At 45.6% G+C, this 26,957-nt stretch overlaps 1 protein-coding gene across 6 annotated transcripts in view; it reads left to right on the top strand.

Moving 5' to 3' along the window:
• The window catches only part of TENM4 (teneurin transmembrane protein 4), a 358,119-nt gene extending 331,383 nt beyond the window's left edge, over nt 1-26,736 (top strand). For 3 of the 6 annotated variants that reach the window (XM_037377895.1, XM_037377893.1, XM_037377891.1), the window contains 4 exons: nt 966-2,580; nt 10,131-10,273; nt 19,753-20,507; nt 20,964-26,736. In XM_037377895.1, the coding sequence (XP_037233792.1) occupies nt 966-2,580; nt 10,131-10,273; nt 19,753-20,507; nt 20,964-20,973 (2,523 nt within the window). In that variant the 3' untranslated portion in view covers nt 20,974-26,736. Of the gene's footprint in view, nt 1-965; nt 2,581-10,130; nt 10,274-19,752 lie in introns of all 6 variants that reach the window. The other 3 variants (XM_037377897.1, XM_037377894.1, XM_037377892.1) reach the window with 1 other exon arrangement.
• Nucleotides 26,737-26,957: the final 221 nt, after the last annotated feature.

Here is a 26,957-nt window from a genome sequence, read left to right as displayed (position 1 = left end):
TTTAAGCACAGCATTCCTTTGTTGAGGTAGATGCAGTATAAAATATCTTCCAGTAAAGTCAGAGGAGTGAACAGTAAGAATTTCCAGTAGGATTTTCCATGTGAAAATAACCTGTACGGTCTGACATCCTGCCTTCCATGAGTGGCCTATTCCTGCTTTGTAGGAAATACCTGTAATTAAGAAGTACAAGGCATGAATCCAGCCAGATTGTTGCAGTACACTTTGCAGTGTTTTCTGTAGTCTGCACTCTGTAGATTGGCACGGGATTTAAATTCTTCTGGGTATGACCATTCATCATTACACTGCCCTGTCCTATAGATCCATAGGCTGCATACCTGGGGCTGGAAATTTTTATTCCTGATTTTTGTATAGAGCCTATCCCTACAACAGTTTAAGGAAGCTACAGTAACATAGCTTTTAAAAAGCAAAAAGTATTGACTTGCTCCTTGTATTATACATATGGACTGTTTGTTACATGCAAAAAAAAAAAAAAAAAAAAAAAATCCCAGAACGAGTAAGCCTGCAGGCAGAAGTTTGGACTAGGAGAGTAATAGAAGATACAGAGACATAATTAATTAATTGGGCATTGGAAGGTGTTGGGGGATACTTCTTCAAGCATTGTTTAAGTAGCTCTACCAATTGTATTTGTTTAGTCTGTAAAATCTATTGGCACAGGGAATTTGGTTAGAGACAGCTAAATACAGGGTATTGATTCTGAGCTGAGCATTCTGAATTTAGACCTTCCTCACTGCATTAACTGCTTCCTCCTCTGACCCACTCCTACCTGGGGATGCTCGATGTGCTGTGCAGCTGCATACCTCTCCCCATTTAATCCTATGGGTGCAGAGATTTATCTCACTTGCCCTGCTCTGTGGACTGGAGAGTCTTGCAGATTTTGTGAGAGTTGAGTATAATTTTGCCTGAAAACCAGGAATATAATCTATACTTTTGTCCTTCCCATCCAGTCCATGGTGCTGCTCCTTCACAGCCAGAGACAGTATATCTTTGAGTTTGATAAGAATGACCGTTTGTCATCGGTGACCATGCCCAACGTTGCTCGTCAGACTTTAGAAACCATTCGTTCCATTGGTTACTACAGGAACATCTACCGGCCACCAGAAGGCAATGCCTCAGTAATTCAGGATTTCACAGAGGATGAGCAGCTCCTCCACACTTTGTACTTGGGCACAGGGAGACGTGTCATCTACAAGTATGGGAAGCTGTCCAAGTTAGCCGAGATGCTCTACGACACCACAAAGATCAGTTTCACTTATGACGAAACTGCTGGCATGCTGAAGACCATAAACTTGCAGAACGAAGGGTTCACATGTACAATCAGATACAGACAGATAGGACCCCTCATTGATCGACAGATTTTCCGCTTCACTGAGGAAGGCATGGTGAATGCACGCTTTGACTATAATTACGACAACAGCTTTCGGGTGACCAGCATGCAAGCTGTCATCAATGAGACACCTTTACCCATTGATCTCTACAGGTATGATGATGTGTCAGGCAAAACTGAGCAATTTGGTAAATTCGGAGTTATTTACTACGATATCAACCAGATTATCACCACTGCTGTCATGACTCACACCAAACATTTTGATGCCTATGGCAGGATGAAGGAGGTCCAGTATGAGATATTCCGATCTCTCATGTACTGGATGACTGTGCAGTATGACAACATGGGGAGAGTGGTTAAGAAAGAGCTAAAGGTTGGCCCTTACGCAAACACAACTAGGTACTCATATGAATATGATGCTGATGGCCAGTTGCAGACGGTGTCTATCAATGACAAACCACTCTGGCGCTACAGCTATGACCTGAACGGAAACCTCCATTTGTTGAGTCCGGGGAATAGTGCCCGCCTTACACCGCTCAGATATGACCTCAGGGACAGGATTACTAGACTGGGGGATGTGCAGTACAAAATGGATGAAGATGGCTTCCTGAAGCAAAGGGGCAATGATATTTTTGAGTACAATTCAGCTGGCCTGCTCATCAAAGCGTACAACAAAGCTAGTGGGTGGAGTGTGAAATACCGCTATGATGGCCTAGGCAGGAGAGTCTCTAGCAAAACCAGTCATGGCCATCACCTGCAGTTTTTCTATGCAGATCTGACCAACCCAACCAAGGTCACCCATTTATACAACCACTCAAGCTCCGAGATCACCTCCCTCTACTATGACCTCCAAGGTCACCTCTTTGCAATGGAGCTCAGCAGCGGTGATGAATTCTACATAGCCTGCGATAACATTGGCACTCCTTTGGCTGTCTTCAGTGGGACAGGCTTAATGATTAAGCAGATACTGTACACAGCATATGGAGAGATCTACATGGACACTAATCCCAACTTCCAGATCATCATCGGCTACCACGGAGGACTGTATGACCCCCTCACAAAGCTTATCCACATGGGACGGAGAGACTATGATGTGCTAGTGGGTCGGTGGACAAGTCCAGACCACGATATGTGGAAGCATCTGAGTAGCAATAACATAATGCCTTTCAACCTGTATATGTTCAAGAACAACAATCCCATTAGCAACTCTCAGGATATCAAATGTTACATGACAGGTAAGACATTTAAATTAATTAACATATTCACAAGTTTGCCATCAGTGAGTAGCTTTCTTCTCTCTCAATATCCTGGTTACCATGAGGTTTTCCAGAGTTTAATATAATGGACACAAGCTTTCCTTTGCCAGTTGGCCCCTATGTCCAGGGCATGTTTAATTCATTAGCATAGACAAGATTGTAATTCCCAGACTTGTTTCTTTTTCTCTTCCTTGGTGTTTGTTCCCTTTATTTTGCTTCCAGTGTTTCGTACCCTCAGATATCCCAAGTTTAGCTACGAATTAATGTCCTGATAACCTTTCTCTTTGTAGAGGGGCAGCTCTGTTTACCCAGTTTTGCCTAGAGATTTATTTGCAACTAAGCAAATTACATGCAGATTTGTTTTAACAGAATGGCAACAGCAACTTCAACCTTTTACTACAGTCAGCACTACATTTCAGAGCACACTACACAAACCATGTAGTTCAAAGTTAATCTGCCCCACAAAATTAAGTTTCAACTAAGAGTCATTAAAAGCAGGTGTGTTAGACTTAAAGGCCACAATTTAGGGCATAGCTATCCCACAGCTTGACATAAACTTTGCACTGCTTCCCCTGGGACATTATAAAATGGAATAACATGAGCTCTATGTGTGGGGTTTTTTATACAGAAAATCATTCTGTAGTGTAAATGTCTTTCCTATATTCATAGATTCATGTAATCCTAGAATTATTTAGGTTGGAAAATACCATTAGGATCATTGAGTCCAACCATTAACCCAGCACTGCCAAGTCTACCACTAAACCATGTCCCAAAGTGTCACATCTACACATCTTTATACACCTCCAGGGATGGTGACTCCACCACCACTTCCCTGTGCAACCCGTTCCAGTGCTTGACAGCCCTTTCAGTGAAGAAATTTTTCCCAGTACCCAATTTAAACCTCCCCTGGTGCAACCTGAGGCCGTCTGCTCTCATCCTATCGCTTGTTCCTTGGGAGAAGAGACCAACACTCACCTCGCTACAACCTCCTGCCAGGCAGCTGTAGGGAGCGAGAAGGTCCCCCCTGAGCCCCCTTTTCCCCAGGCTGAGCCCCCCCAGCTCCCCCCCCCGCCCCGAGCTGTGCCGCAGCCCCTTCCCCAGCCCCTGCCCGGCTCTGGACACGCTCCAGCCCCTCCGGGTCTGTCTGGGGGTGAGGGGCCCAACGCTGAGCCCAGGGCCCGAGGGGCGGCCGCACCAGGGCCCGGCACAGGGGGACGGGCACTGCCTGGCCCTGCTGGCCACGCTGCTGCTGACACCGGCCAGGGCGCTGCTGGCCGCCGTGGCCACCTGGGCACACGGGGGGCTCATGCCCAGCCGGCTGCCGACCAGCCCCCCCAGGCCCTTCCCCGCCGGGCAGTTCCCAGCCCCCTGCCCCCAGCCCGCAGCGCTGTGGGGGGCTGGTGTGACCCACGGGCAGGGCCCGGCACTCAGCCCTGTTGGGCCTCATACAACTGGCCTCGGCCCCTCGGCCCGGCCTGCCCAGACCCCCTGCAGAGCCCCCTGCCCCCCAGCAGGTCACACTGCCCCCAGCTCGTGTCCTCTGCAAACCCACTGCGGGTGCGCTCCAGCCCCTCGTCCAGGTCCCTGATGAAGACATCAAACAGGACTGGCCCCAGCGCTGGTCCCTGGGGACACCACCTGTGCCCGGCGCCAGCGGGATGTGACTCCATTCCCCACCACGCTCTGGGCCCGGCCACCCAGCCAGCTTGTTACCCAGCGCAGAGCACACCCGTCCCAGCCCTGGGCACCAGTTCCTCCAGGAGATGCTCTGGGAAACGGTGTCAAGGGCTTTACTAAGGTCCAGGTAGGCACCATCCACAGCCTTTCCCTCACCCACTAGGTGGGTCACCTTGTCCTAGAAGCAGATCAGGTTCATCAAGCAGGACCTGCCTTTCATAACCCCATACTGTCAGGGCCTGATCCCCTGGTTGTCCTGCATGTGCCCTGTGAGAGCGCTCAGGATGATCTGCTCCATAACATTCCCCGTCACTGAGGTCAGCTGACAGGCCTGTAGCTCCCCAGACCCTCCTTCCAGCCCTGCCTGTAGATGGACATCACACTGGCTGACGTCACGTCAAGTGGGACCTGCCCAGTCCTCCAGGACTGCTGATAAATGATGGAGAGTGGCTCGGTGAGCACTGCCAGCAGCTCCCTCAGTGCCCTCGGGTGGATCCCACCCAGCCCCATGGACTTGTGCATGTCTCAGTGGTGTAGCAGGTCACTGGCCATTTCTCCATGGATTACGGGGGCTTCACTCTGTCCCTGTCTCTGTCTCCCAGCTCAGGGGGCTGGGTACCCCGAGAACAGCTGGTTCTTACTATTAAAGACTGCTCCAAAGGCATTAAGTACTGTTGGGGTTCTGCAGACCTGCTGCAGACCCCAACAAAGTACCTCAGGCTTTTCCTCAGCTTGTGTCACTGTGTTTCCTCCCACATGCGATTAAGGATGGAGATTCTCCTTAGCCCTCCTTTTCTTGCTAATGTTTTTATAGAAACATTTTTAGTTGTCTTTTACAGCTGTAGCCAGATTAAGTTCTAATTGTATGTTGGCCCTTCTCATTTTCTCCCTGCATAACCTCTCGACATCCCTGTAGTCCTCCAGAGCTGCCTGCCCCTTCTTCCAAACGTCACAAACTCTCCTTTTTCCCTGAGTTCCAGCCAGGCTGGTTGTCTTCCCCACCGGCTCATCTTTCAGCACGTGGGGACAGCCCGCTCCGGTGCCTTTTAAGTGTTCTTTCCCGAATATGTCCAGCTTCCTGGGTCCTTCTCCCGTCAGGACAGCCTCCCCTGGGACTGCCAGCCAGGCCCCGCAACAGGCCAAGTCTGCCCTCCAGAAGTCCGAGGTGGCGGTTCTGCTGATCCCTCCTTGCTTCTCCAGGAATCAAAAACTGTCGTGATCGCTGTGGCCCAGATGGCCTCCAGCCATCGTGTCACCCACCAGTCCTTCTCTGTTTGCAAACAGCAGGTCCCATGGGGGCCTTCCCTCGCTGGGTGCCTCACCAGCTCTGTCGGGAAGGTCTCTCCCACACACTCCAGCAGCTCCCAGACTGTTCCCTCTCTGCTGATGACATTTCCAGCAGGCACCTGGTAACTTGCAGTGCCCCATGAGAACAAGGGCTCCTATCGTGAGACTTCTCCCCGCTGCTTATAGAGCATTTCGCCTGCCTCTTCGTCCTGGTTGGGCGGTCTAGAACAGACTCCCACCATGATATCGGCCGTGTTGGCCTTCCCCCGATTCTTACCTGTAAACACTCAACCTTATCAGCACCATCATCAAGCTCTAGACAACTAAAACACTCCCTAACATACAGGGCCACCCCACTGCCTCTCCTTCCATGTCTATCCCTTCTGAAGTTTAGAGCCATCCACTGCAGCACTCCAGTTGTGCCAGTCATGCCACCATGTTTCTGTAGTGGCAACCATGTTATAGTTCTCCTGCTGCACAACAGCTTCCAGCTCCTCCTGGTTGTTGCCCACGCTGCATGCATTGGTGTAGATGCACTTCAGCTGGGCTGTTGATGCCTCCACCTTTTTGGGGAGTGAAGCCCTAATTCCTACGTGACCACTCTCAGGCACTTCCATGGCTTCCAAGACATCAATAACCTGTGTGTCTTTGCTGCCACATGGATCTCCATCCCCTACCTCCACTGAGATGGAAGACCACCTAGCACATTGTCCCTTAAGCATTGGTGTGCTGCCTCCAGGCTTATCTTTAGCAAGCCTGGTTTTATCTCTTTCCCCCCTCAAACCTAGTTTCATACTTTGTGCAACACTGGTAGTAATGTTTGAGAGGACTGTTTTGGTGGGACTCTTTTCTAGATACTTCCCATTTGAAAACCAGGTGACACAATCACAGATTTAATGTACATACTTCTTAAGGAGGTATAATTAATTTTTAAGTGCTCCTGCTGCATCTATAAAAAGTTTCCTATATTCAACAAACAATATTTGCATTCCCCAAAGTTGAGATTGGCTTAATAGCAAAAAAAAAATTTACAAAATAAAAATCCTGGGTTGTTATATTTCGCTTGTTTTTCTAGCCATTAGGATTTGTGCTTTCAGGTTCTTCTGCAATAATCATAAGGATTAGATTGTATTTTTTTTAATTAAAAGCTGTTTTCTCCAGAGCTGAGAAGATGGTGCCATGAGGGAAGTAAAATATGCCAAAAGATGCAGACTAAGATCCCATGTGTTGGCCTCACTGATAATTAAGGCTGGCTGGGAATACATTGAGATAACTTTTCCTATCAGAAAATGCTCATTTGTCAAAACTGAATTTGTTTATGGGAGAAGGTTGATCTTAAGAGATTTCTCAGCAGAAATGTTGTAAACAGCTCTCGAAATTGTCTAAATGACAAATTTTGAAGTAGCCTAAGAGGAAAATTCCTCTTTAGTTTGCAGCCTTTTAAAGTTAAGTGTAAACTAATGACTGAAAACTGGAAAAGAAAAATTAAGGAGTCAAAACCAAAATGGAAGATCTTAAGTTGAAATTCTTGTCTTGAACAGTTATAGTTTTTGAACAGTTGCTTTGTGATACAGTAACAGATTTTTGTTTTCCTGCTCAAATTAAGACAGGACAAAATTTCCAGTCCTGTCTTGGAACAGGTGAACACCTTCCCACTAAGCTCTGATGATACAATCAAGAAATCAAAATCTGATATTTTAATATTTTATATGCACCAAGTAACTTTTTCCATGATCTTAAAAATCCTGGGTTTAGTCTATGAAGAATATAGAGCCCAAACACATATTTTAAGCTCCTTCTGTCCCCACACGTGGAAGAAACAGGTCACATCATGGAATGAAAGCCATGATGAAAGGCTGCTGCTCCGGCATTTCTTTCTGCTGAAGCTTTCAGGCACCTCGTGGGCAGGACCTGCGATGAGAGTGTTCTTGTAATCACAACCAAATCTGCCCAGATTTGGGCACAGGGAACCACTTTCTGTCCCTCCATCCCCACCCTGGGACCTGCTGTCCTTAGGGGAGCTCAGCGCCCAGGACATGGGTGAACAACACGTGCTTTGGTCTTCCAGAGGTGAGGTTTTGGAACCGTGGGTACAAATTGGAGGCGTGCGGAGGGGAAAGCAGAAGCAGGCATTTGCGTTTTGAGAGGCCCATTGTTAAACATGAATATTTTAGTGATTGTACACTTCATGGCGCAGAGCTTTGCTGCCAGCTTCAGCAATCCTGATGGATTGAACTGACATTTCCATTACATGTGTCTGCATTAAGCACTCTCTTTCTTTGCCCTCAAATGAATTTACTGTGAAATGTGTTGGCAGGGTTACTGTAGCTGAAAAAAAAAAAAACCAAAACACCCAACTCTGTGATGTGAAATGTGCTTTTCTGTCAAAGAAGTTGTCACTGCCTTTTGGCAAATTAATATTTCCCCCTCTGTTTTCTCAGCTCCACACCTTCCTCCCATGTTTTTGTGTTGCTTGGTTGAGGTTTTGTTTGGGTTTTGGTTTTTGTTGGTTTTTTTTGTTCAGGGTATTCCAGCACCTCTTCCCAAAACGAACAAACTCCTGTTTGCAAATGTTTTGAAAGTCAGTTTTCTGAGAAGTATCAAAAAAAGCCTGTCTTGAATCTTCGCAGACATGTTGCATGTCTTTCGGCTGTTCAGCATCCCTGCTCTGTATTCTTTTTAACAGTTGTGAAGCGCTTGGAAAATGGTTCCTGCACCAGTGCTGACCTTCAGTATTTTACTTTGTTCTCCTGACCACCTGGTCCACAATATGTACATCAAAGGTCTTCATTTCAGATGAGAAGGATTAGGAAGCAGGCTGGCTTAGCGCTAAGCAAAAAAATAATCAAATGAGCCTTCTAATTTATTTCCCTCCACCCAGCCTCTCTGTTTCAAAGACACTCCAAAACCAATCTGTACGTTGAGTGAACAGAAGTGTTTTTATTACAGAAATCCTCCCCCTTCCACATGGATTGTCACAAGGGCTTTTTGGACATCTGCCCAATCACAACATTTTGGCCTGTAAGAAAACAAGCAACAGATAGTGTGTTTGTTTGGCTCCTGGCTCTCCAGTCATCTGGAAGTGCCTTATTTGCCTCTTAAACCCATAATTTCTTTTCCGACCAACTCTTCAAAGCACTCATTTAGGCTCAGGGGGAATAGAGAAAAAATATTCAAAGACGTATAGTTGATTATTTAAATTGATCCCTTTCTCAGATTGTTTCCACAATGTTTATTAGTTCAACAAAATGAAAATCAAGCCCCTTGCACATGCAGCTTGAAGCAGAGCTATCACCAACACAATCCCAGTTACATCCAAACACGTAAGACCCCTGGGAGCTGATATTAGTTAAACTTTACCTTCATACCTTTATTTTTTCTTGCAATTGCTATTTGTGTGCTAAGAGCACACCATATTGCTTGGAGACTGTGGCAGGTGTGTCCTTCTCTAGAGTTCAGCGAACGCAAACAACGTGAGATCATCAAATGCTCTGAAGTTAAGGGGGGAAGCGATGCTGATCCCAAGCAGATCTAGGAGTTAGCCAGCCTCATCATTATTTCCTCCAGCAGATTAACTGTCAGCTGCTATTCCTAATAGCTGTGCAATCAAAATTCAGGGGAGGCACTGTAGTGTACTGTTAGGTGAATGCTGGAACAATGTCCCAAGCGGCTGAGTTTTCCATCATGTCCCCTTTAGTGCCCATGGTCCCCCTTCTGCATTGGACAATAATTTATGGCTTGTAGCCAGCAGTTTTCTCACCATCCATGGTCTTTTTCTAAGAGGTTTGTGAAAAGTACCCAAGCGAAGTAGTCTTGTATCTGTACGCTTATTTTCACTATAATGTACCTTGCAGGTAGTGTGGAGGCTGATTTTAAATATCACTATAAAAGATGACATGCAACTTTACACTGGTTTAATACTCGAGCTATCTTCTTATGAAAAATGCCAAGACACTCAGAACTGAGGTGGAAATGCCATGGAAAAAGCAGAGTATATGTCTAGAGCCTCTTCCATGAGCACCTGTTAAATCACTGTGCTGTTCGTCCTAGCTGTCCTGGTATTCTGGCTCACAAAGCTCTAAATTTAGTCTTTAGCCTGCAGGCCCTTTGAGAGTCCTCAGGAAGAGAATTATTGTGGCTGAACGTTCAGAGCTGCCTGTAGGACTGGACAACGCTTCCCATACAGCTGGAGCATCTCAGCCTCCAGTTAGTGTATTGTTGTTCCTGTGCATCTCCTGCATACCTTAGAGCAGTGCCTGGTTCCTGCTGATGAAGTGCAGATGTGGAGTTGGCTTTGGTTTGGGCCATTTGGTCACTGCCAACGCTTCTGTTTCAGACCTGGGAAAGTGCAATTTGGACTGTGGTTGGAGGTTGAGAAGCCCAGCTTTGTCACACAGTTCTTTCAAGGACTGTTCAGGTGTGGGCTCTTCACACAAAGATGACACTCGTCATTTTGGCCAGACTGCTACAGCACCAGGCACCATAGGGTCCTCCTCTGTGCCTTCTCCTGGGTAATCCTGCTTGAGAGATCAGATAATCTGACTTATGCTTCTCTTCCCTTCCAGATGTCAACAGTTGGCTGCTCACCTTTGGGTTCCAGCTACACAATGTCATCCCCGGCTACCCCAAGCCAGACATGGATGCAATGGAGCCGTCCTATGAGCTAATCCATACACAGATGAAAACCCAAGAATGGGACAATAGCAAGGTGATCCCTGCAACTCCATACTGTATCTCACACCCTTACCAGCAAACTATCCAGTTGCAATCTTTATTAAACAAAAAAATCTTTCAGCATATTATTCCACATACACTGGGAGGTTAAGAACAAGTCAGTCCCCATTACAGTAATGAAATCTGACTCAATAATCACACCTTAAGTTCCTTACTGACGTGGTATTTTTTCCTGTGTTATTTTCTGGTGATTGTTCAATGCAGTGGTGTGTTACTTTCTCCCACAAGACGCCACGGTATCACATATTGCACGCTAAGTTCAAGGCCTTTGCACCAAGGATTCTTGGAAGTGAAAAAAAAAAAAAAAGGAAAAAAAAAAAAGCAAATCCTGATAAAGAATTAGTTTCTGCAGATTTTTGTCTATAAACTTATTCAGTCTGGTTTAAAATGTCTTAAACACGTCCCAGTACTTCCCTAGGAAGCTGTTCTGCATTGCAGGGGGTCTCACCAGAAAGAAGTTTTAGGTGATAGTTAACTTTCATTTTACCTGGCTGGGTTTAATCACTAGTCACTGTGTCCTGCTTTTAAAAACAGGACTGCATCACAAGCCATTTTGGTAGATGCTGGCACAAAATTCAATGATGAAATTGGCAAGAAAAAGGCTTTTACAGCCCAATCATTTTCTCCTCTCTTGCTGCTAGGAATTATTCAGCTGAAAGATGGAGGCAACACTGTTAAAGGTTTGCACACTGGGTCAGGATCAGAAAGCCCTGGGTTACTCCCAGCCCTACTGCTTATCAGTTGTATGACCTTGAAAAAGTCATTTACTTCTTAGGATGCTCTTTCATCTCCAAGCCTGATTTTATTCTGGGGTTGCTTTCATCTGTTTAGTCCAAATCCTCTTTAGTCCGAGTACCTGCTTGCTATTGCGGTGTATTCAAACATTGCGAGAGCCGTGACGCACCAACATGATTAGGGATATCAGGATATGCTCTTAACATTTCTGCTAACAAAATTAGAACTGTAGGAAGTGGAATCGGTTCCAGCTGCCTTCCTAGCCTCTTCATCTATGAGTTCACTGAAATCTCCCTGTCCTGCAGCAGATTCTTGAGGTCCTGTACATATTAAACCAGGATGTAAAATACAGTGTCACATTTCCTGAACCGCAAAAGGTATCACTCAGACATATGAACAAGATACTGCGCATTAGTAAAACAGTCATGTGTCAGCCCATCCTTGGTACTCAGCCTCATAGCTATGGTGAACACAAGCTAAAATGTACCAGCTTCAACTTCAACAAGAGACTAATATTAAGATCTATCACTTTATAATAGAGGGGGACCGAAATAATGATGCCTTTTGCAACCATGACTGAGAAATGTGCTTGAAAACCGTTACACCACAGTAACTTGGTTGTGTTTTGGAGCTTAGAGACTCCTTTTTTGTTCCTCGCTTACTTGGATTAAACAATAAAATACTAATAGAGATTATTTCTGTAATGAGAAATAGCCTCAGGATTTTTCCCCCTTTCTGATGTGACACATTCTCCCCAGGCAAAGCTATAGAGAAGGCAAACTGGGAAGGCTCATTCAGAAACTGCACAAAAGATTGTCTCTGAATTTTTATGTGCAGTAGATAATAACTCTCACAGAACCACAAAATAAATTGTTATTATTATTATTATTATTATTATCATTATTATTATCATTATTTTATCATGAGTTCATTATTATTATTATTAGATGTATTGAATAGCCAAGTAACTCGAGTGACAGCTTGACATGAAGACTGACACTTGCTCATTACAGGCAGCTGTGCTGGAAATAAAACCAAGGAGCCCTCCCCTCCATCCACCCATTTTAGGTGAATCTGCCTGAATGAGCAGTAAGAAGAAAAGAAAATCTCCACATCCCTTTCAGGCTTTTAAAGCAAGAAGCTGCAGTGAGGACTGTGCAGGGACCTGCTTAGTAAAAGGGCTTTGTGCAGCCGTTGTGCTTCCAGATGAGTCACTTCACACTCAGCTGTAGAAAGTGGAATTTAACCATTGCAGGCTGTTTCATACTCTTATGACAGCAACAAAACATGAACATTTTTATTTTAGTCGACAGTTGCAGGATCACGCTGTGAGAGCAAGTGGCTCTCATGCTATAGAGCTGGATTCCCTTCCTTTCTGTCACACCCAGCATTTTGTAGGCATATATTTGCATAAAATAAATTCATTCACATATGATTCCTGAACACGTGATCCATTTTCTCTGAAGCCTATCTGCGCATCCAACACTGATGTTCCACAGGCAGTTCTGTTCACTCCCAACCCTTCCAGCCGCACATACACACTACCAGACACAGTCCAGCCCTACTTCCTACTGGTTGTCTTTGTATTTATTGATGAAGCATGTGGAAGAAAATACAAACTTTTGACAATTTCACATAGCAAATGGCAGAATTAAACAAAGGTAAATGGAAGCACAGGAAATATTTTCAGATAATAAGTCTGATCAAACTGTGAAAAGGTCTTCCAAAGCATATGGAGTAAGCTCCAGAGCTTTCATCATTTAAAAGTAGCCTGGGCAAGGCACTGGACAATGCCCAACCTGCTTGCAATCCAGGGATGGTCACTGAATGATGTACCACAGTGTTTTCATCTCCATGTCTTCCGATCCCTGGATTCTCTGGGTCACATCCCTCCTTGAAGCAGACCAAAGTAAATTTGAGCTACTCCACTGGCTTTGTTGATCAAAGCTGTGGCTCAGAAGAGTAAGTTGGGTTTTTTGTCAGAGCAGAACAAATAATAGGAGCACAAGAGCAAAGCAACTGACTCCACATAAATGGCTGCTTTGTATCTTTCCGGAGTGGATAACCAGAGGGCCCTAGCATCTCCTTCCAAAACACTGTTGGTACTTGCCTTGCAGGGCTGGAAGATGGGAGAGATAATTCTGACTTTGAGCATCCACCAGCTCAGAAACAGCCAGCATGTCATAAACCTTGCACTAACCCCCTGCAGCTCTGGAGTGACATTTAAAATCCAATACTCTGTTGTGCAGCACTTTCTCCCCCTCTCCTCCCTGTGACCATGAGGCTGTCACTAAATTGTTTGTTGAACAAGTTCAGTGTTATTGGCCACCAGGGGACTCTGGGTGACCTCTGGCATATTGTAGAGCTGCTGCACCTGAATCCAATTTATCTTCTTCCCCCCCCCCCCCCCCCCCCTTTTTTTTCTTGTTGAACTGTCAGGTAATTGGTGGAGCCAGAACAACCCTACTTGCAGGGAGGGGTGTTTTCGAGTTGACACTTATATTGTTAACTACATCATATTATTAACTACCCTTCTCTCCACCCCACAAGCACTGTGCTTCCAGGAGGGGTCATGTTTTCTGCGGTGTCCATTACAGGCTGTGCTGGAGGAGCAGCTTTTGGCATCCCTTATGGAACAGCATTTTGGAGCCAAGGGCTGCTCTGGGATGCTAAGCCAGGGAGTGAGCTGTAGGGCTGTGCTTTCTGGCAGAGCTTCTCCCAAGGACAATCTGTTTGAGGGACTGGCTCTGCCAGTGTTCATCATTTAGGGGGGCCATCCTGATATTGCGAGTGCTTTGTCCAGGGCTTGGGCCATCACGCTGTCTGCACATCTGTCCATCAGCCCCTAGTTAAGTTTTGCAGAAGTAGTGGCCAGCTTTCACTGGATCTAATGTGCAGAAGGGAGCTGAAGCCTCAAAGACATGAAGCTCTTGAAGCTTTATGAAAATAGATGAGCAAGAGAAGGCGGCAAATCCTCTGATTTCCCCACAGATGGAAATCTGCTTGATGAGCTCAGCCTCATTGTCCCCCCACAGCTGTGTACACCGGTGGGTGTACAGAGACCTGTCCTCTAAGCCCAAGGGTTAGCACTTGTGTTTAGCTCAATGCTAACCGATCAGCGTCTCCAGCGCTGGCCTTGCTGGCCATTCACACACCTCCATGTCCCATCTGCGCTGGAGGTTGGCAGGCCTGTTACCTCTCCAACCAGCAGTGCTGCCATGCTGATGGGTAGGTGCCTGGTAGGCTGTTGTGGTGGATGGGCTCCTCCTCCTGTGCCTCACCCAGGCAGGAGGTGGTGGGGGTCATCTGAATGGGGACTCATCTTCAGATGATGGCCAGGTGGAATGGAGGGAAGAGACTGATTTCTGCAGAATGGTTTTGTTAACAGAGAGTGTGCAGGTAAATGGGAAGGAGTTAACGGTGAAAAATGTTTCAGAGAAGTCATAACTTCCAAGCCTTCCGGAAGAAGTGGCTTTCTGTGTTCTAAGCCATATGGTGGTAAGAGAAACACCTATCTGTGTATAATGGCACAAGGATATAAAGAAACTTGGAAACATGTTTCACGTATTTCACATCTTGGATCCCTGATGGGAAATTAAAGCTTTCAGTCTCACACTGGAAGGCGGTATTTAAAAACAACAGATGATAGTATCTGGCTATGGTATTTTGAATCCTCAAGAGGTGCCGGCAAAATGCAAGAGGCTATTCAGAGATCTCTGTAATGTGCCGTTCTCTTGAGCTCTGTGCAGCAGCAAACAAATGATGAAGGTTGTTCCCTTCTCTCCAATGGGTTGTTACTAGATAAAGTGAAATGTCACCTAAGGACATCTGATTAAAAAACTACCGTGAGGAAAAACAAACCCAGCATATTTGTCACTCACATCTAGCAACAAATATTGAAATAAAATAACTATTAATTCCCTTCTTTCTTCTGTAAAACAGGTTTTATAGATATCTTGGTTTACAATTGCTAAAAGCAGCATTGTTTTGTAGAGAGTACCACATGCCACTAAGCCTTGGATGGAGATTTTCTGTTTCTCTTCCTTGCCAGTTCATTAAAATGAGTTCTAAGATGAAACAGAACTGGTAATTTCAAAGTCAGGGATGCATTGCCTCTTTGAACTACACATAATCTGTTTGCCTCCACCCCCTTTATATTCACAGCAGAGCATACAAGCTAGCTGTACTCTGGTTTGCCTGAATGTATTGGTTTGGTTTTGGGTTTTTTTTCCAGTTGGATGTGTTTGCTTTTCCTTTCAGAAAGTGCTGTTCCCAAATACGCTCTTTTACCAAAGAAAGGCACTCAAAAATAATTTCAAAGTCATCCTGGGCTCATTTTCAAGATAACATAGATGTGTTTAGTTATTGTAATAGTTAGGTGATGATGATGTTCAGCATTACAGCTTTGCATGTGTCTGATCTCCTACTTCCCTGTGTGACAAGTGATGAGAAGAGCCCAGAAGGCCTGTAACCAGTCCCCAGTGGAAAACTCTTTAGGTGTGATTTTGTTCTTGATTAAGAGATTAAGATTAAGAGACCTGAATTTAGGTCTCTGCCTGTGAGCTTGGTATCCAAGCTTCCATTATAGCCAGCAGAGATCTACAACGAACAGGGTTGCTAGTACCAGGTGATATACCCTAGAGTTTCCTGGACTCCCTCATGTCTACAGCATGGATTACCAGCACCCTTCTAGAGCAACAACTGGTGGCCCAGCAGGGCTCCTCATGGTGTCAAAAATGATGTTCAGCACCACCCGTTTGGGTGAGTTGCCAGTGGAGCCCATAGGACAGTTGAGACAATCAGCTCCTAGGAGGTAGGATTGAATTCAAGACTAAAAGATGTAGATGTAGGTGTCTCCATGTGTGGTAGATGTGTGCACCCACTGTAATCTGTCAACGTCTGGTTGATACAGACAGTGGAGCTCACTTAAAGGGCTGTCCACCCGCTAGGCATTAATTTTAGACCAAGCTGAACACACTGTAGACTCCGTTGACTCTGCTAAGTAGGGGTTTGATTCAGTTGCCCGTACAGGGGCCAGGTAAGCAAAGTAGCTTTCAGGTAATGCTCCAGAAGGGCAAATATCTCCCAGAGCTTCTTCAGTTTCTCACTGTCCTGTGTGGATGCTGAAGGCATTCTGGGGCATCTCAGATCCCACTAGGCATCCACGTATGGGCAAGTGAAACAGTCCTGCAGTCAGTGCTAACTACAATGTGCGTGAGAAGTGGGTGCCTTGAAGGCTAGGACAGCCACAGATTGACAGGTAAATGCTCAGTTTCTTTGCCAATGAATGTGGTTCAAGCCCTCAGCTTCACAAACCTCCACCTACAATGTCTCTAAGCAGGCCACGTGACTGGAGGTCAAGAGATTCCTAATTTTTTGGCTTCAGTCAGCCATCTTATCGCTGTTTTAGCCACCAGGAGGTGCCAGTGACAGTCATTCAGTTGTACATGCAACATGAGAAATGCTTTCCCGGTATAGAGGAGAGGATGTCCTGGATGGAGACCAAGAGGATACCAACAAGGCTGTTGGCCTCGTATCCTGTGTGGGTGTCCTTAGGCAGGAATTGACAGTGCCATTACTTTTAAATCATGTGTAATTCCTTAAACCTCCAAGTCCTGCCAGTAGCAGTGTGAGTGCTGCTTATTTTCTTTCTAAATGGCATTCAGATGAACACTGGAGCTGTGGAAATTGGATGGCTTCACATAATATCACAAAGGCAGTATGCAACTAGATCAAGAAAAGTATTCTATTATTAGGTCATAAATTGGGGGAGGGGGGAGGATTTAAAATTCAGGATTTCCTTTTATAACTGGCAATTACTGATCTGAAATTCAAAGCAATGGAGAATTTGACAATAAAATGGAAAAGCCAGAAAGTCCCAGGTAATGGGTTATGAAGCTTGAGGAAGGTAGATCATGGCACAGCTGCTGGCTGTGATACCTGCTGTATCACAGTGTACCATCCACCTTGAATTAATGGCAAACCCAAGAACACCATCCACTCATATACTCTGGTGTACAACGGTTTACCTCACAAGACTCCCTAATCTTATTGTAGATTATGCCTCTACAATTAAGCAAAAGAAGTCTAAGACCAATCCCTGGCCCCGAGGCTAGGTAGAAGTGACCTGGAGAGTTAGGAAACATGTCTTGGAGAAAGCAGTTGGATGAATCCAAAACCAAACCAAAAGTTAAAATAGAAATTACTCAGTGTGAATAAGAGGTTCAATACAATGTCTCACTCTCTTTAGCAATATTTACTTTTAAAATTTTATAAAATAATATTATTTATAAAATATTTATTTTATATTTAGCAGTATAAACATATGGTTATGAACCATACGTCCCACTTGTACAAAGCACAGTAGATTGTTATATCACAGTGTCTGCCTTGCAGCATCAGTAGGTTTTCAGAGCTCGTTGCAAACTCACTTTTCATTTGGGATCAGAAGAAAAGACAAGGGAGTGATGCCCAGACATGCTGGTTTGTTGGAGCAACCTAATTTCGAGGCATGCACGGGGATCTATACCTAATAATGTGCTCAGAACTGAAAAGTCACTAAGAGTTCCTGCAGCTCATCTAGAATAACGCAATGAAGACAAAATAGAAGGGGTGTGTGTGGAGATTTCTGATAGAAGTAATTCTCCCATGCCTAATGCTGTCTGACCTCCCAGAGCTCCCTTTGCCAAGTTAGATGGTTCAATTGATTCCAGAGACCCTGTATCACTCAACTGCTGGTAAACATGGTGATGTGTATGCAGGTGGTGATATATAAATGATGGTAGGACATAGCAATGTAGCGCAGAAGACCTCATCTACACCCTTGAGTGAAGGAGCTCAGACCAAATGGTAATTCAATGTGAGTAATGATGCCTTTTCCCATCATTTGCAAAACTTACTGAGGGGAGCTGGAAGAGCAGTGTGGCATTGAGAAGTGGGACCACCTAGAGTCAACCCATATGAGATGCACCTGAGAAGAATACCTGCCCATTTAAACCTCTTTGAAGAGGAAATAGCTAACCAAGGCTGTGTAGTATACACTTATTTAGAACAGTAAGTGTTTCATGGAGCCTAGGAACCTAATTGCTTCATGTCCATCATCAGTGACATCTACATTAATTATGTCCATTACCTGCATAATTAGAGCACTTGTGCAACTGGCAGGGGAGCTAGGCTCCTCTCCCTATCAGGCTGTTAATTATATCGCTCTCTAGGCTGTGTGTGAGATCCCCCACAGGCAGTATGAGGAGAACCAGAAAGAGCTCCTTTCAGAGGTGACTGGTTCCTGCTCCAACTACTATGCTGTTAATCAAAAGCAGAAAAGGAGGAGCTATGCCAGCTCACTTGGCACTTTGAATAAAAGTCAGTCCTGGGTATTTTAATGCTTTAGAACCCGAAACATGCTCTTGAACTTGAGTACCTCTGTTCCCCTTACAGTTTTCCCCTTTATAGATCAAAACTGCTCATAACCTCTGAGGGAGCTGCAATGCTAAATCCTTTGTTTTATTTCTTTAATGCTTTGAGACCCTTCCCTGGAAATGGCCACCATGGAAATGAGGGTTTATTTCCCTTCTCTTGCCAGGTAACGAGTCTTAGTTGAGAGGTCCATGCTGAAATGCCTGCATCATCTGAATTGTCTTCTTGCACCCAGGGAAGGATGTGAGCCTTTAGCCTGCAGACGGTTTAAGGCGATATCCTTCACAGATGTTAAATTTCCTCGAAATAATTGGAGGGCAGCAAATTTCTTTGTAGCCTATTTCTAATTCTGGATGTCATTACATTATTGAACTGAGCCGTTAGCAGTGCCAGGAGAGTTTTGTCATAGCATCCTCTAGCTTTTGTGAAATCTGAGCAAATAATTGTTCATGAACAGGGGTCTGTAAGAAGCCTGCACTGCCATGAATTGATGAGAGCATTTCCAAAGACATTTTGCAGTAATGATGAGCTGCTGACTCGCTGTGTGCTTGCTCCATTATATGCTAACAGCAAAAGTGACTTTGTATCGTACCTGACTGCAAATGATCCCGGCTGTTGTCTCTCAGCGGTTTTCCTTCAGTGTAAGCCAAAACTTGAGCATCAGGTGTGACTGGCCTTAGCTCAGGGAGCCTGGCACATTGTAGAGGGTTTGCAGGAAACAGGACTTGGGCTTAGGACCTTCCTAAATTTTTGAACAACTTGCTTCGGCCAGATTGAAATGGGATCTAGAGGGGTAAAGGTCACTTTGAGGGTTGTACATGTGACGTAGGGCTTTTGAAGGTAGCACAAGGAGTTACAAAGTGAAGACAAAATAGAGGGGACTTTTAGAAATGCTTCCACAATTTTTCACAGAAAATCTGAAAGCGTTTTGTAAAGCATCCTGGCCACAAAATTCCTTATGTGCAGATGAAGAAGACTGAAGCACAAAATAATTGCATGTCCAAACCAGATCCTCACACCACCGAGGCAAAAAGCCCTTTTCTACCTCTGCATCCTTCAGTCTGTGAGATTAAATACAATTTGATTTATTGAAACAATGAGCATTAGGGGGAATAATCTGACAACATGTCTCTTCCATTAAAAAGAACTAACAATCTGAACAAAAGGTGGTAAGGGAGAAAAAAAAACAAAAACGGAGCTCCTCATCAGATGTTCTGCTGGTCTCCAGCATGCTAATAATGCCTTTGGGTCACCAGGCTTCTCTTTCTAATAAGTCTTTCTCTTCTTTCTCTCCCTGCTCAGTCCATTTTGGGGGTCCAATGTGAAGTCCAGAAGCAGCTGAAGGCCTTTGTGACTCTTGAGCGCTTCGAACGGATCTACAGCTCCAGCATTGCCGGCTGCCGGCAGGTCAAGAAGAACAAGAACTTTGCCTCTGGAGGCTCTATCTTCGGCAAAGGCGTCAAATTCGCCATGAAGGATGGGCGCGTAGCCACTGACATTATCAGCGTGGCCAACGAGGATGGGCGGAGGATCGCGGCCATCCTGAACAATGCCCATTACCTGGAGAACTTGCACTTCACCATCGATGGGGTGGACACACATTATTTCATTAAGCAAGGGCCGTCGGAAGGTGACCTGTCCATCTTGGGCCTCAGCGGCGGGCGGAGGACCCTGGAGAACGGCGTGAACGTGACAGTGTCCCAGATCAACACAGTGCTGAGTGGAAGGACTAGACGTTACACAGACATCCAGCTCCAGTATGGCGCGCTGTGTCTGAACACTCGCTACGGGACCACCTTGGACGAGGAGAAGGCCCGCGTCCTGGAGCTGGCCCGACAGCGCGCTGTCACCCAAGCTTGGTCCCGGGAACAGCAGAGACTGCGGGATGGGGAGGAGGGTATTCGCTCATGGACAGAAGGGGAGAAGCAGCAAGTGCTAAACACGGGCCGCGTACAGGGCTACGATGGCTATTTTGTGATCTCAGTGGAGCAGTACCCCGAACTCTCAGACAGCGCCAACAACATCCACTTCATGAGACAGAGCGAAATGGGCAGAAGGTGACAGAGAGGGTTGATGCGGTGACTTCTTGCCAAAGACAGCTACTCTTTTGTGGCCACTTACCTGACTGTGTTGTACTCAATCCTTTTTCTAAACTGAACAAGGCTGGGGGGGGGGGGGGGGGGGGGGAGGAAAATAGAAAGAGAAGGAATAATACAGTTGCACTGTAACTCATGCAACACTTTTTTTTCTCTTTAATTTGGCCTTCACACGGTTTTTGCAATGAACAGAAGGTATATTTTGCCGTAGTGTGTTCACAGTGGAATTTACTGTCTCTTGTCCTTTTTTTCGTTTGTTTTGTTCCCCTCCCCCCGTCCCCCATCCCCCGTGTCCCCCCCATCCCCTTTGTGAGGAATTTGAAGTGGGGAGTCGTCAGCGTACATACTTAGGTGTGAAGTGCGAAATGGGTGTCTGTGCTAACTTGTGTCATCCTAACCCTTTCTGATTTGGGGCAGGGACAGATAGCCTTCCACCCGAAACATGGGGAGCCCGCGACGTTCTGGAGAGCTCTTCTCAGAAATAAAGGAGATGGAAGACGACGCTGATTCTGATACTCTGAAAGTGACCGTCTGAATCATGTGCCTCAAAAGAGACCTTATAAGTAGTTTTCACGTTTCACTTGGGACATAAAGTGTTTTTCTGGGGGCTCCTGCTGCTGAGCAGAAGTAGATTATAGAGGCAAAGGAGCTGATTATATTAACTTGCAAGATGATTCTCTTCCTTCCTGAACTGGAATAAAAAAAGAAAAAAAATCAGTCTTTTTTCATTATGAGAGTAGATAATTTTGGAGGTTTTTTGTGTGTGCGCAAATCCTGGTTTTAGTTAAAAAACCTAGCAAAAGCCAAGAAAGGGACTCCTGCTCTATTGAGAAAAGCTAAAACAAATCCTCTCTCTCATACGTAGAGCTGTTCTATAGGTGGATTTAATGCACCCATGTTGTACATTTGCTAATGGCATAACTTCATTAAATGTATAGTGTTTCAGTACACGAGGCTACGTGTTTAACAGTCCACTGTGCTGTATCTGATAAAACCAATTAATTTTTTAGGAAGCTGATTTGAATTTTAAAGTAGTTATAGTATCCCAGTGACATACCACTGAAAATTAGAGCAAGCCAGACCTTGCTTTTCCTGATTCTGGAGCTTGTATTTATTGGCTGGGAAACGCAGTTTTGAGTAGCATGCTGGCAAGTCGTTTATGACTATGGCAGATAAATGTCTCCCAGGGACTTTGGCAGCAGGGATTTTAAAACGTTTAATAAGTAGCAACAGCTTGTGCGTGGTGGGACAAGAAGGAGAATATTGGAATCAACCCTCTCGCTGTTTCTTACACAAGCTCGAATTAAATGGAGAGCCCAGTTGACTGTTAGCAGTGAAGGAGGGGGAGGTTGAATGGAAATGCCCACTACAGAGGGGACCAAGTGCTTTAATAAGAAACTGCTGACAAAGTTACTCGGCATGCTAATGTAATTTGTATTCACGTAACCTCTGTGCTCTGGTATTTGCAAGAGTCCTTGAAATTCAAGGGAACAAGGAGATGAGCTTAGCACCCTCTTCCCTGCCTGAAACAGTCCTGCGGTAGGAAGGGCCATTCCTGCATGCAGAGGTGTTACCCCACCTCCTGCTGGAGCTCCGGATGGAGATGGCCAACCCTCATCCCAAATAGACGTCTCTATCACACTGACACCTGCGCATATCCTGACTCTTAAGAGCTCTCACCATGTCTCTCTGGGAACATCTCAGTTGTGATTTTTTTTTTTTTTTAATTTATTCCATCCACTTTGTTTTTTGCTTCCTGGTTCTGCAGAGAGATAACCCAAGACGCGCAAATCCGTGCCAAGGCTGTTTCCATACTCAGAGCCCTACAATGCACCCGGGTCCCCAGAGCCAGCTCTTCTGCACTCACGCCACCACCACTGACATCCCTCAACACAGCCTGATACTTCTCTGCAGGCTCTACCCTTCGAGATAAAGTGGGGGAGTATGTTGGGCACGCAGTCCTCAAGCAGTGAAACGTTGGCAGCCCCAGTGCTATTGCGGTTTCCCCATAGATGCTGGCTGCCAACTCCGTCTGCCTTGCCTGTCTGTTCCAGGGTGCTTGCCAGGAGGAAGGTGATGGGATGGAAATTCCCCCAACAGACTGTTCCTCCTCCAGTTCCCAGTCCCTAATACCTTTGCCTGTGTGGCCATACCGACTGGTATGGTCCTGATTTTCTGATGGTGCCTCCTGCTTGCAGCAAGGGTGACGATGCTGGTGCTGGGTCCTGGTGCTGTACTCTGAATCGCCCCTTGCAGCACACAAACTTTATTACTTTGGCAGGAGTGAATCGCAGGCAGCTGGTCTAGAAAGGGTGTCCAGCTCTAGCAGAGCCAGCTGGGAGGAGATACGTTGGCCGGGCCAGCTCTAGCCTTTGCCAGTGGAGCAGTTGCTTTGGGCAGCTGCCTGCTAGGGATGGTTAAAAGGCCGTGGCACTATCTCCTGTGTTATTGGTATCAAACTCTTGGCAAGTCTTGGTTGCCCTAAGGATGTGCTGGCAGGGATTAGGGGCAGTGTTAGCCAAACCTGCAGTTGCCACCTACTCAAAAGAGGCAGCACCCTCTTCCCAGGGCTACCCATCTCCCTGCTTCCCCCTCCCTGAGTCACACCAGGGACAAATCTCTCCCAGAACCTCAGAACCTCAACCTTGAGATGGCTTTGAGTGTCTAAAACAGCATGCAGGGAGCAAAAAAGACCTGCAGGACACCGAGTGAAAACGTACAAACCCCCGGTGAAGACCTGCAATGCAGAGAGAGCTTGATGGGCATCCCATTTACACTGCTCCCCTCCAAGCAGCTCCCAAGAGAAGTGGTGCCTCTATATCCATCCCCGTCCATGTGTTACAATGCTAAGAGGAGTAGTGCAAGAGTAAATGGGCCACCTTTCCATGCAGACAAGGAAAGGGATTTGAGTGTGAAATATTCATACTGGAAGCCTGCCGGCCTGAGATGGCACGTCTACAGCCTTACACAGACTCTTCAGGTTATTACATGAGCTAATGACTTCGAGGAGTTTACCCATTTTTCAAGAGTCTGATGGTCCCACCGCACACGTACAGCATGCTTGGACCCAGGAGCCATCCCACTCTGCACCTTGGCAAAGGCAGCTCGGGTTGCATTTCTCAGCATCCTCAAGCAGCGGTGGGATGCAGCAGTGCCTGTCTGCCTGCCAGGTCCGTGGGGGTCTTCACCTGGACCTGCATCCAGCGGGGGAACTATGGACATTATGTCAAAAAAAAGAGGGGAAAAAATATATATGTAGAAGTATATATATATGTATGTGTTGCTCCTCTTTTTATCAAAACCAAAACAATTGAAAGAAATGGCTGCCTAGTATTGGGGACAAACCTGTCCAAAGACAGCTCCTGCATTCCTGAACCCACAGCCTCTGTGAAAGCTTTTCACTTGACCTAAATGATAAAACAAGAAACAAACATTTTCAGTCCTGAAGCCCTAAATTTATGCCTTTGTTAGTGAAAAATGCTTTTTCTACAGGATTTTAAAGTGCATTCCCATGGAAGTTGCAAGAATGGGCTGAGAACGTAAACAGCCATGCCCTCCTCAAGGGACTGCACTCCGCTATCCACAAGCATTTCCATTTAACTGGTGGCCCCATAGCCCCTTCCCAGCCCTTGCGTTGCCCCATTTGCTTCCCTGTGGGGCCATGCTGTGGCTGCTCAATGCTACTTGCTTTGCTTGTGGGCACGAGAGTAGTAGATCCGTGCTTCCATAAGACTGGGAGGTCCTGGATGCAAATCCCACAGCACTAACCCCCGCATCGCATTGCACTTTCAAAGGCCAGTGGCATGCAAGGCCATCTCCAAGGGATCATGTCACTGTGGTCTCACATGCTTTTACGGCTTGACTTCGAGAAGTCACTATTGTCTTGACTCCCAAAAAGAGGACTTGCTCCTCCAGCAAAAGGAGTTTCCCTTCAAAATGCAAAGGCGTAGCTTTAATTACTTCGAACTCCTCGGCTGGTCTCCAGTCCGAAGGGTGGTGGGAAGGATGGTGACCAAGTCTCACAGCTCAGAGAAGAAAATTCAGCAGTCTGGAGCAGGGGCTGCAGCTGCCAGTGTGAGCAGTGGGTAAGGACCAACAGCTCAAGCCCTCAGTAACTGGCGCTGGTACTGAAACATGCTCCGTTTGAAGGGACAGCAGAGATGGGACCAACTTGCTGTGGCATCCAGACATGCGCCAGTGCCATGAGGGCTCTGCAGCTGAAAAAAGTCCTGCGTGCTCAGCCCGAGGGGAGAGTAGCAAGACTAATTTGGTATCGCCAGAAATGCCACAAAGTTTGCTTCCTCCAATCTCTTTATTTTATTTATTTTTTTTTTTCCCTTTCAACTGAAGATTGGAGCTTGGAAAAATCATTAAGCAGCAGTGACCGGAGGGAATCACACAGCTCATCATATCTTTGTCATCACAGCTATTGATCAGAGCCACAATGAAAACGGGCCAACAATTCTAAACAACACCAGGCAAGAGCCGATGAGACGAAGGTTGTTAAGAGCCCCGGTGCTTGATTTGGGTTTAAAAGACACAGATGATTGGGAGCAGTCCCTGAGACACCATTTGGCCATAACTTAGAAGCAGTGAGGGATTTCTGTAATATATCTGTAGTTGCTTTATCGAGCGTAGGGATCAGCGTGAGATTCTGCTCAGTCTATTATACAGACAGTGTAACCAGAATAAATCAAAATTGTTTGAAAAAAAAAATAATCTAATAAAGTACTTTTTCAGCTGACTTGTAAGTGTCACCGTGATAGATGGCAGTGCAATCCATTATGCAAAGACAAGGCTCTTAACATGAAATTTTAGAATTCGATTTTACAATTTACAGAGAGGCCCCCCCTCATATTTACGGCACAGCAGTCTGTTTTGATTCAGTCTCTGTGTAATTGAAACCAGGGCCAGGGATCTTGGTTAGTCCTATGGCCACTTTTTAAATGGGGAGGAGAAGTAAGCACCTTCGCATTCATAACGGAGCTGAAAAATATTGCTGTCCTCATTAAATCTGATTCGCTTTATCTCTTCGCACTTGTCTCACTGCCAAACACGGGAAACACAGACACGGTGCCTCCATGCCGGAGCTGGGGTTTGGTGGGGTAAAACCATTTGGCCGCCAGCATCCTCCATCCTGCAGAGAGCATTGCCTGGGGCAGTTTTGCTCCTGTTGTTACAGTCCTCCACAGGAGAGCAAGCTTTTCAGCATCTCTCTTTAGTATAAACACTTTTTTTTTTATTATGGTCACTACATAGCTATTTGAATCTGCCTGTTACACCGGAGAATTTTCATGAGTTTTGTAAAAAAAAAACAAAAAAAAACCCAAAAACCCAAAACACCAGCTTTTTTGTGGATTTTTTTTTTTTTTTTATCCCTAGGGTATATTTAAATAAAATTACTTGCAACTGTAGAGCAAAATTTAAACGGACACCATGGGGACATGCAGCGCCCTGTCCAGGACCCCCCATCTCGCTCCTGGATGAAGGGCCACCATGTGTCCCAGGGCCCATTTCCTGCAGCGCTTTTCCATCCTCTGCTACACGAACCAAAAACAACCCAGCCTACCCAAGGGAAACCTTTTGTGTCTCTTGCTTTCTTTCCTTTAATTACTGTAAAACTCTGTGTTCCTGACAAAGTATTACATGGCTCAATTGTTAAGTCCCACACCAGAGGTCAATGCTTTCCAGGCAGGGCAGCATAGACAACCACAAGTGAAAATTAACTAAAAATATATATACATATATATATATATATATATAATTTTTTTTTTTCCTCAGAGCTGGAAACTGTTCAAGCAAACAATAGAACTTTCCAAAACAAAAATTAAAACTTTTGGACAGTTCGTGGATGTTGTTGAAATAACCAATCAAAGATTCACACTTTTCTATTAAAAACAAAAAATGTTTATTTTGTGTGAGGACTTCTAATGCAGCTCCAGCCGAGAAGAGGACTTTGTATCAAAGCTGCATCTGTAAGCCCAGCACTGAAGACTCTTGTCATTACCCTGTGTAATAATTTTCCTGAAGTCTGGAACTAATTTTTTGAGAAATTTTTTTTCTCGACACTTTGTGTTTCTAATACTGTATTCTTGACTGTGTAAATACAACCAGGCTGTAAATAAGTGCAGATGTAGATACCTTCTAGGAAAAAAAAAAAAGCGAACATACAGAAGTGACCATGTGTAGCCTTCGGTGACAAATAAAAGAATATTTTGTGTTTAAATAGCGGTTATTTTTTCTGTGAAAATGTGTTGAATTTTTTCAGCTTGGCTGTCTAGTCCTTAGGTGGGAGATGGACCTGGCACAGGAGTTGGGCAAAATGTTCCCCGCTCCTTGGACCTGCACCTTCAGGAGCATCCCTGCCTGTACGCTGGGTGCAGGATCGCAGGTGCCCCCCGGGGCTTTGCT

This window comes from Falco rusticolus, chromosome 2 (assembly GCF_015220075.1).
Source record: "Falco rusticolus isolate bFalRus1 chromosome 2, bFalRus1.pri, whole genome shotgun sequence".
Lineage (NCBI taxonomy): Eukaryota > Metazoa > Chordata > Aves > Falconiformes > Falconidae > Falco > Falco rusticolus.
Note: the sequence above shows the minus strand (reverse complement) of the source record. Positions and strands in the feature narration are given on the sequence as shown.